This window comes from Ammodytes marinus, assembly GCF_949987685.1.
Source record: "Ammodytes marinus genome assembly, chromosome: 9".
Taxonomy (NCBI): domain Eukaryota; kingdom Metazoa; phylum Chordata; class Actinopteri; order Uranoscopiformes; family Ammodytidae; genus Ammodytes; species Ammodytes marinus.
The window spans coordinates 18,362,656-18,373,155 of record NC_137213.1 but is presented as its reverse complement, the minus strand read 5'-3'; the positions used below and the strand labels follow the sequence as shown (position 1 = coordinate 18,373,155).

General features: G+C 38.7%; 1 protein-coding gene across 2 annotated transcripts; it reads right to left on the bottom strand.

The window, feature by feature from the left end:
- Positions 1–267: 267 nt before the first annotated feature.
- On the bottom strand, positions 268–3,366 carry LOC307255820 (DET1- and DDB1-associated protein 1-like). 2 transcript variants are annotated; one of them, XM_080034619.1, is made up of 5 exons: positions 3,050–3,366; positions 2,719–2,799; positions 2,535–2,586; positions 2,197–2,258; positions 268–2,083 (listed from the first exon to the last, which is right to left on the bottom strand). In XM_080034619.1, the coding sequence occupies exons 1-5, from the start codon at positions 3,056–3,058 to the stop codon at positions 1,976–1,978; spliced, it is 312 nt and encodes a 103-aa protein (XP_079890745.1). In that variant the 5' UTR covers positions 3,059–3,366; the 3' UTR covers positions 268–1,975. The 2 variants fall into 2 exon arrangements, with proteins under 2 accessions (XP_079890745.1, XP_079890746.1); XM_080034620.1 differs by having other exon boundaries at positions 268–2,080.
- Positions 3,367–10,500: the final 7,134 nt, after the last annotated feature.

The following is a 10,500-nucleotide window of genomic DNA, read 5'->3' as shown; positions in this document are numbered from 1 at the left end:
TTGACTTGGTTCAGCATACACACCTATGCTATGAAATGAATGATCTCTTTGCTAGAAGATAATTTCCTAATAGTTGGTATACTATTGCCCAGTATCCAAATACAGTATTTGCACACAAGAAATGCAATCAGGAAGGGGGGCGGGGGGGTTTCTTGAGTTCAAACCAAACCATTTTGCTTTACAGCCTTTACTGTATGTTACAGTGTAATCTATACGAGATCTGTAATTGACATTACATTTATACAATGAACTCAAAGCAAAGCATTTAACAAAAGACACATTCCAAACTTAATTAGGTGATTGAATACAAACCATATGAAAGTAGAATTAGCACTCTCATCTGTGTCTGAGGGGGAAAAACACTGCATGTCATTTTCTACATGTTTTACATGAGTAGCCAAGCTCAAATATATTCCAATACTTTTGAACATCAATCTGTGACTTAAGTAAAAATGTACATTAGCAGACTGAATTGTAAATTGTTTTAAACATTATCGAAAAAGTAGGCAAATAAAGGTTGCAACAGATCTTTCGTTATAGATGCACACAAAAAGTAATGTTTCTAAAAGGTGCAAAGCATATTTGTTTTGAGTAAACTGGCTTATATCCCTCCAGCATTAAAGAAAAAATTGACCAAAGAAAATCAAATAACATAGAGACTTTAGAAAGAAAAAAAATGTATACTTGTGGTATTGTTACCTGATAAAAAAGGGAGGTCAAAACAATCACAATATACATACTGTACAAATATACAGGACTGTTGGAGCATTCACATGAGATTCTCCCACTTTATGAGCAAGAACAGTTTATAAAGTCCAAACCCAGAATCCTTCCATAAGATCGACCTATTTAAGCAGATGTGAATGGCACATTTATACCAAGCATTGACAGCAGTCCTAACACGCAGCTAACACATCAGTACAGCTAAATACCTTTAGTCAGTCACATATTCCATCAATTATTTTGCTCACTTTGCAATAACAAGATGCAAGCTATGCTTATATAAAGTGTTGATCAGTGATCACAGACTATGGAGCATCTAACTTAAGAGAGAATATGGCTACAGAATCTGCAGTTTGCACTGTACAAAAAGAGTTTAAACTTCCTAGTATGTCAGTTAAGGTTTGAATGTGTCCATTTTGAAAAGACATTCTAATATCCATTCAACAGTGGTTCATTTCTTAACCTGAAACAATGTAAACCAAGGGTCGGGAATCTAAGACAAAGTGAAAACACGCTCACTTCCTTTTAAGGCAATAAATCGTTATTCATTGGGAGAAAACACAAGAACATTTCTTCTTCCATAACAGTCCATAACAAACCCTGAATGTTTAATCAAATCCAAGCAACGAACACAATGCAGTTTTATTTTTAGAAAGCAATCCCACAAGGATGAGCTAAATTAAAATTTTAAAAGGGGCCCGTGTCATTACATAATCCAAAACAAAACATCCCTCACCACTAAAGATGAGATGTCACAAAATTGCTTAACTTAAAATGTGCATATCTCAGAAATGGTATGAATAACTATAGCTGTACACCCTTAAATAGCTGCAGAGGAGCAATGACATCACTCCCTGCATATTTTAAAGAAAGCTGTGAGCATCAATTAAGGAAAAACAGAGGGAATGAGGAAAAAGGATGGAGGTAGATGCATGTTATTTTTTAAATCTGAGGCAGAGGTGTCTTGGAAGTAAAGAACATACTGGGTGATATAGTGAATAAGCTGTGGAGAAAAGGTTTTGGTTAAGGGGGATATCTGAAGTCAAATGCAAGCATTAAGACAAGGGGATTTTCCTTTCTTATTCTTAGGGGGCAGGGTGGGGGAGAATAACATGCCGGCTGTGGTCTGAAAAGTGTCGATCCTTGTGTGCTTCAGTGTCAAGGCCAGGGTTTGCAAACGTTTATCCTCTGTGTGTGCATTATTGTTTGTATAGGTCAGTCTTCGTTGGCTGTGCATCAACAGCACAGCGCTTTATGAATCCTCATTCAGCTCCCGACTGTCTGTCCTGGCGATCTTTCTCGGAGGCGCCGTGTTCTCCCCCTCCGCTTGTTCCTGCTCTCGCTTTTTGGCTGCATTCTGCTAAAGTGAGAAGAAAAGAAAAAAACGCGGTTTGCAAACCATGAACCATACAGCAGAGTATATCTACTATCAGAAATGGTACAATCAGCACTAACTATCTTTAAATCCTTCACCTTTTTGTCCCACTGTTGATGAAGGTATCGCAGTAGGATGTTTGTCTTCTCTGTGACTATTACTGAGCAGAGACAAAACCGACACTGATTATATCCCCAGACGCACAAAGTTAAAACCCATGCAGAAACCTAAGAATGCAAGTGAAATCTGCTGTTCCCGCTTGAGTATTGACTTAAATAACAGATTGAGTAATAACTACATTGTAATTTGGGATATGAAGAAACTGACAGTTTTACTTTAAAAAAATGGTTGTAATGTGTGCTAATGACAATATTTCATCAATTCTGATAAACAAGTAAGATGTGCCTACAACGTTTTATAAATGCAATGCACTTACTCTGCTCCGATGGATATTCCCGGGTGGGAAGATACACAGATGGCCGACGGTTCTACAACAATATTGACACCCATGTTAGTCCATTGCGTGTTGCAAAATGTTTTGACTGTTAAGACCTTAATTACTAAGTGAATTGAGGACATGGTTTTATCTGCGCATATTGAGAAAAAGAGAGATGACTCACTGATGCTTTGCAAACTGAGTCTGCATGGAACCTGCTGAAGTTGTTTTTGTTGTAGACAGGTAGTCCCTTCAGGAAATCTCCCTATGAACAGAACAGACGAACGGGTGTCAAGCAAGGCCGACTACCACAGCCATAGCTGCTGGGTAACAGCTCTTTTCTGCTATATTTCACTAGATAGCGTGGCAGTAATGTGGCATTAGGCGACACAGGCTACTACTTAGCCTACTAGTATTGGCCACAACGTAGGTTAAGCAACATGTCAATCGGTCCTGATAACTATTCGCGATAACACCTATGCCTAAACGATTAGGACAAGCCAGCAACAACCTACCTTATCCATGTTTGTCCGAGTCACGCTCTCCGCTCGTTTACTAGCTGAGCACAGTGAGTATGGAAAACGAGCAGATGCTACTTTCAGCTAGCTGAGAACTAAGCCTTGTTGTCTTTGTCGTAGCCAAGACACCGGTTTATTTTTCCATTCGACAGCTTCCTGCGGCTGCTCTAAAACATACACTACGTCTGACTTTGAAATGCTCGCATCACGACACTTCAAAACAGTCCGAAGTCTCCACTCGTTCAACGATAATAACACAAAAACTGAAACTGAACGTCCTTAGGAAGCTAACTTGCTACTAGTTCACAACTCCATCTTTGTTGTTCGTCTGTCTGGGGGCGGTTGCCTTCCGAGAGTCAACGCACCTCATTGGTTGAACAGTGTACTATGCGTGACGAAGGAAAGAAAGCAATGCGTTTATTGGCTGAAAAGGGATTATGTAATAGACCAATCCTCCAATCCAAGCTGGGTTGAGGCATGCAAACAACACAGTCACTTTCTACATTATGACCTCCTCCATGTACAGTATGCATTTATGCATATCTCCAAAGCAATACATTGTTGTCATTAAAACTTGGGGGGAAATGTAATAATAACTAATCATTAGTTTGCACATCCTATTTACAGTTTATTATTGTATGTCCCTTTGATTTTTATGATTAATGTTTAATGCACAGATATTAGTAAAGTGATACTAGAAGCTTATAGGATCATCTTGCGGTGGTAAATATTTACTAAAACTACATTTAAACTTTTACTGAACCAGCTACTGTTTAATGTATGTTTAATTGTGTATTATTCAAGTACAGTGAGAACCCCAAAAGAAGGCTTGTGTGAAATATTCTTATTACTAGTATGCTCATAATTCGGCATTCATCGTTGTCAATTAATGCCTCAATTCTTTCTTCTTTAATATATTTTTTTTCTATCCCAACTTCTCCCTGGTAAGTAAATTCAACACTTGAATTCAGATTCTGTTGAAAGGCCAGTATTTTGGGGGGTCCCCTGCTTGCTGTAACACAGGTCCACAAGGACCCCCCCCCCCCTCTCTCAAACTGCACTACACTCTGTAAGAAATAGCCTTAACATTCATTTAAACCTGCAGTGTGTAGAATTTTGGGATTTTTTTCATAGCAGACTTGGTAGAAAATAATTATAATATCCATAAGTACGTTTAATTTAGTGTATAATAGCTGAATATTTTTTTAAGATTGATTATTTTTTCCCTTAGAAAGGGTCTCATATATCTCCATATTTCTCCATAGCTTGGACCAAGGCATGGGCGCCGCCATGTTGGAAGCGTCATAGTTGGAATGTCATCAGGTGCATTGTTTAGAATTTAGAATTATTCTTGTCCTTGAAGGCCACTGTAGCTTCTGTTATTATTCGAAAGGGGTGGGGTTACCCAGGGAGCGTTGCATACTAGAACTTTCTTGATGATGTCATATTACACACTGCCCCTTTAAACTCTGTTTTTGCTCTCCGTTGAAAAAACAACAACAACAACTTTGTCACCAATAGCAGATAGCAGCCAATTGGGTCAAAGACAAAACCTTTGTCCACAAACTATATTTGGAGATCTCTACTTCACAAATGCAAAAGCAAGCTATGCTCTCAGGGATGTTTTTTATTTCCAAGTCAGTCACAACTGGTGTTTTCATTTGAGAATACGAAGATGACAATCATTCTTAATGACACATTTTGTCCTCGAAAGCAATGATTTCACACACGCCGACTAAAAAATAAAAAAACATACGTACATCTGCAAACATGTATTCTTTATGACGAAAACATTATGGATGAAAAAAAAATGGGTGAGACATTGGGTCTTCTTTTTACCCAAAGCAAATGGAACTTGTTTTTCAAGGGCACTTGACATTTTCCCACCCATTACAAACGTGGTTGGAAGGCCAAACCCAAGACACACCCAGTATCACCAATTAACCAAATACACAAGTTATTTGCTGAGCAGCCTGAGCACTAGCAGCATTTCATAACCAATGTATGTTTCCTGAAAGTCTTGCAGGTATTTTCCAATGGGAATCTTCAGTGCGAGAGGGATTTCCGTCCCTTCAACATACGGCGTAGAAGCACCTCGATGCCGCCTTTTGAGCTGAGCCTCTTGATCCAGCCGTGGGTCCTCTTGCGTTTGATGTTCTTGGGTTGATACTCTGTGCCTCTTTTCCGCGTCCGCACCTGCTGGTATTGCCAAGGAAGCTGTTGGAATACTCCTGAGCCCTCGGCCTGTGAAGAAAGAGGCCCGCATCTGGATATCTGAGGTGCTACAGCTGATCTGGGCAAAATCCAGTTGCTAAATAATCTAATGTGAGTGGTGCCATTTACAGCAAGTTTCCCTGCAGGGATGCTGTTGAAAGATCAATAATTGTTGTTATAGAATTTCAGCATTATGCAACAATAGCACTGTTATTACACTACATTTCTAAAATAAATGAATGATGCTGATGCTTTTGAGTTGAAACTTTCGTACACAGATCCCTAACCTTGGTTTCCATGAACAACACAACAATTATATTTACTGTATGTACTTAGTTTAATAGCTACTTGAACTCATATCAACCTGTGATTTACACCCATTCAACATTTACAGTAGATGTGTTAAGAGTTAGTATACACATGTAGTCCTTCATAGATATGGGGAATTATATGGAAAAATATGGAGTAAATTTAAAATCACAACACGTGTAGAACTTAAGTGCCAATTAATACAAACGATAAATATAAGGTTATTAAAGTATATAATTGGACCCAAGGATTACACACTGCCACTAGCTTTAGCCAGTAGTCAATTAGCTGCAGATTGGGCAAAATATCCCCTTGTACATTATTAGTAATACTGTTACTATGAGATAGAATATGGTCGTATTCAACATGTTGATAAGCTCTTTTTTAAGATATCAATATAGTACGATTTGATCAACCGTCGCAATAACAATAATGTAATTTCCAATCTGTGGATTTCCAGCTCCCTGCACGATTAACTAGCCACGCTGCTAATTTACTGCTAAACTAGCTTGCCAATGTTCTCATCGTAAACAAACACAACCGGCTCTTCAATTTGTCAAACATACAATGCGTTGACTCTGTTACCTGGTCAAATGGGTTACTCCACGCAGTTGGGAAAAGGACGACAGAATAAAGTTCATTTTTATATATTTATTCACTTGACACAGACATGAGAACAGTGAATGTCACAGGTCTGCCAACCTCTATGCGTGTATATGAAGCAAAGCGATTGGCTCAGACTTTCAGCCAATTGAAATGCTTGTTGCTGAAATATTTGTTTTTAGGCCCCGAATTAGGTTTTTCAGGTTAATTTCTCAAACAGTTTACCGACCGTTGCCAACGTTTGTAACTGTTTTTTTTAATAAAGGTGTGCGGTTTGTGTCTGCTAGACGGGAGAATTCCTTTCTTTATAGGTCCATGGAGAAAAAAAGCCAACCCGTTTGCAGCCTGAGATAAAGCTCTGCCTGAGAGGTTATACTCGGGGTATAAAGTACAAGCTATTTACAGCTTTTCCTTTCTATTTTTTTTAAACAATTCTTTATTGTAAGAATGTGCATACAAAAGTATACAAACCAGTATACAAAATATATAGATAACAATGACATGGCTAACCTATATTATATAAGGACTTTTTTAATGCTGAATTGATATTTATGAACGTGAAATTTTGACATCAGTATTAATACATTTATTATAGTAGGCTACTTATTTTATTTTTATTTGACTTTTGAAAAAAAATCTACATTCTCCTACATTTATGTAAAATCTTTATAAATATGGTCAATGAGTAATCTACTGAGGTTTTGCTAGAATCATTTGTTGTGCGAACAATACCAAGAAAAGGTGCAACACAATTTCTGGGTGATCCTCATATACAATCATATGAAAAAGTTTGGGAACCCCTCTCAGCCGGCATTATAATTGACTCTGCTTTCACAAAAAAAATATAAAAGTGGTATGTCTTTAATTTACCAGGAACAGCTAAGTACTGGGATGTTTTCCAAACAAAGATTTTTTGAAAAGCAGTATTTGGTTGTATGAAATAAAATAAAATGTGAAAAACTGGCTGTGCAAAAATATGGGTACCCTTGTGGTTTTGTTGATTTTAATGCCTGTAACAGCATGTAAAACTGATGAATTTAAACACAAAGTTGGTTGGATTATGTTGTTAAGCCTTGAACCTCATAGAAATGTCTGTTTAATCATGAGAAAATGTATTTTAGGTGCCTAAATGCAAGTTGCACTTCTCTTTGACTCTCTGCTGAAGTGAGACAGAATGGGATCATCAAAACTGCTCCCAAAAGATCTTAAAAACAAAGATTATTCATTATCATGGTTTAGGGGAAGGCTACAAGAAGCTTTCCCAAAGGTTTCAATTGTCAATTTCTACTGTAAGGAACGTTGTCAGGGAATGGAAGGACACAGGCACAGTTGCAGTTAAACCCAGGTCTAGCAGACCAAGAAAAGTACAAGAGTGGCATATGCGGCGGATTGTGAGAATGGTTGCACACAACCCAAAGATCACCTCCAAAGACCTGCAAGAACATCTGGCTGCAGATTGTGTATCTGTACATGGTTCAACAAATCAGTGCAATTTGCACCAAAACATCTGTATGGCCAGGTGATGAGAAGGAAGCCCTTTCTGCGCCCACGCCACAGATACAGTTGCATGGAGTATGCTAAAGCTCATTTAGACAAGCCAGATTCATATTGGAAGAAAATGCTTTGGACTGATGAGACAAAAATTAAGTTATTTGGTCTTTATAAAAAGCAGATGTTATGGTGCAAATTGCGCTGAATTGTTGAACGATGTACAGATACACAATCTGCAGCCAGATGTTCTTGCAGGTCTTTGGAGGTGATCTGTGGGTTGTGTGCAACCATTCTCACAATCCTCCACCTATGCCGCTCCTGTTTCTTTCTTGGTCTGCCATGCCTGGGTTTAACTGCCACTGTGCCTGTGTCCTTCCATTTCCTGACAACGTTCCCTACAGTCGAAATTGACAATTGAAACCTTTGGGAAAGCTTCTTGTAGCCTTCCCCTAAACCATGACAATGAACAATCTTTGTTTTTCAGATCTTTTGGGAGCTGTTTTGATGATCCCATTCTGTCTCACTTCAGCAGAGAGTCAAAGAGAAGTGCAACTTGGATTTAGGCACCTAAAATACATGTTCGCATGATTAAACAGACAATTCTATGAGGTTCAAGGCTTAACAACATAATCCAACCAATTTTGTGTTTAAAGTCATCAGTTTTACATGCTGTTACAGGCATTAAAATCAACAAAACCACAAGGGTACCCACATTTTTGCACAGCCAGTTTTTCACATTTTATTTTATTTCATACAACCAAATACTGCTTTTCAAAAAATCTTTGTTTGGAAAACATCACAGTACTTAGCTGTTCCTGGTAAATTAAAGACATACCACTTTTATATTTTTTTTGTGAAAGCAGAGTCAATTATAATGCCGGCTGAGAGGGGTTCCCAAACTTTTTCATATGACTGTAAATAACAGTGTGTGTTTATATCTCTTTTACAGGTATTTCATATACAAATCGTTTCCATTATGACATAGTATACCAGGTGGAATATATACAATTTATTTCTAAAACAAGGAACACATGTTCTTATTATTATTTTGAGGAGTGGAGTGTTGACCAGTGTTGAGGTATCCAATTTTTTACAACTGGTGAGCCGGCTGGATTGGGGAGGGAGATGGCAGTAGGTGGAGGTCTGACTGTATTTCTAAAAATGATTACAGTGCATGATGGAATCAGTTTTTCCTAAATGATGTACCGTTAAAATGATCCATGCAGTCATGTCAAGAAGTGCACCACTGCTTCCAAAATGTGATTCCCCTCAGCAGTCAAAAGCTTAAATATATGTGTCAGTATGCGGGAGCTTTTTAAAACTGTATTTTTTGTATTTATTTTTTTCACTTACACTAACATAGGCAATTGTGGTAACACATTTTATTTCAAGCTGGTTGAGGAGAATCCATCAGAATGTGCTACAAACACTGTTTTACTTGTAAATTACCTTTACAGCAAGTAGGCTATATACAGTACCATTTACAGCAAAACCTCGCAGTTGTGTAAACCAGAAACCAAATCAAAGCACACAATTATCATTTTAAAACCCTCATATGAAACACGGTATGTCATTGTCCTATAGTAATAATATTACACTGTGGGAAATCCCTTTTTACATGGTGAGGACAGCCTCTTCATAGCCACCTTAAATGTTATGGTTATATTTGGCTTCATTATTCTGAATGTGAGGATATACACAATGAGCCTGTTGTAAACAAAGAGACAATGAGTAGGCCTATGTGCATAGCTGGGTGAATTAAGGATATTTCTGCATTCATTCTAAATGACAATAATGAGACTGCAAATGAGAGGATGAGAAACTTCAACGTTTCGTCTATGCCTACAACACAATGACAGAACTCTGTCGTCTTCATTGTACACAGTTGTGGGCTCACAAAATCTCCCCATAAACGTCACAGCTCAGCTCGCTATTTCGTGACAGGCACCGGACCGTCCCATCAGATTTGTTGATGTGAGTTCGAGAGTAACAGGGGGAGACAGCACGTCTGCCAGTGATGCAGCAACTGCAAACACAAGTTTTCAGGTGTCAGTTTATGATGATCCATAATAGACAAATGCAGAATCTGAAGAAGTAACACGCTTGCAGGTCTTATTGTGGCCATGTGTTAAGTCTTCAGATAATTAGTTGGACCATCGAAGGCTATTTATCATTTCCGTCACTCTCTCTTGGTGCGCGCACTCACGAACGCACGCGCGAATTTTGCTACTCTGTCAGCCCTGGCAACAGGGAAACAATCTTCTCCCATTGGCTTTCCCCTCAGTATTGAGCAGTCTCCCATTCGCCCCCTTCGCTGCCACTCAGGAGCGAAAATGCCCGAAGATCGCTGTTGCTGCTGCGGGTAGAAGAGCAGCAGGATTGGGTAGGGTCTGGCCTGAGTGCGCAGTGGATGCTGAGGGAGGGAGGAAAAAACAAAACAACATTGGCGTTTGTCATCGTAATGGGTGTCTTATTGGGATGCAATTGGCGCACTTTTATGGATGCATGCTTTCTCATCAAATCCGGCCCCTACGTGTTCCTCGATAGCAGTCTTATGACGCTAATAAGAAGCTTCTACTATTTTGCAGCATCCATAGAGTAGACAATTTGTTGCACCAAATGCAACGTTCGGTTTCGTCGGCCCTTGACTGTCATATTTTTTTGGTGCAGATTCCCAATCACCGTTAATCATCAGTTATTCTGCAGGTAAGGAATCGATTTCCATTGCATTGTGTTGTCTAATTAGCTCATGTTTATAACGCATCAGCATCTATTAATTGTTGCATTTGTCCTGTAACAGAAATGATAGATCCATCAATAGCCGGTACCTG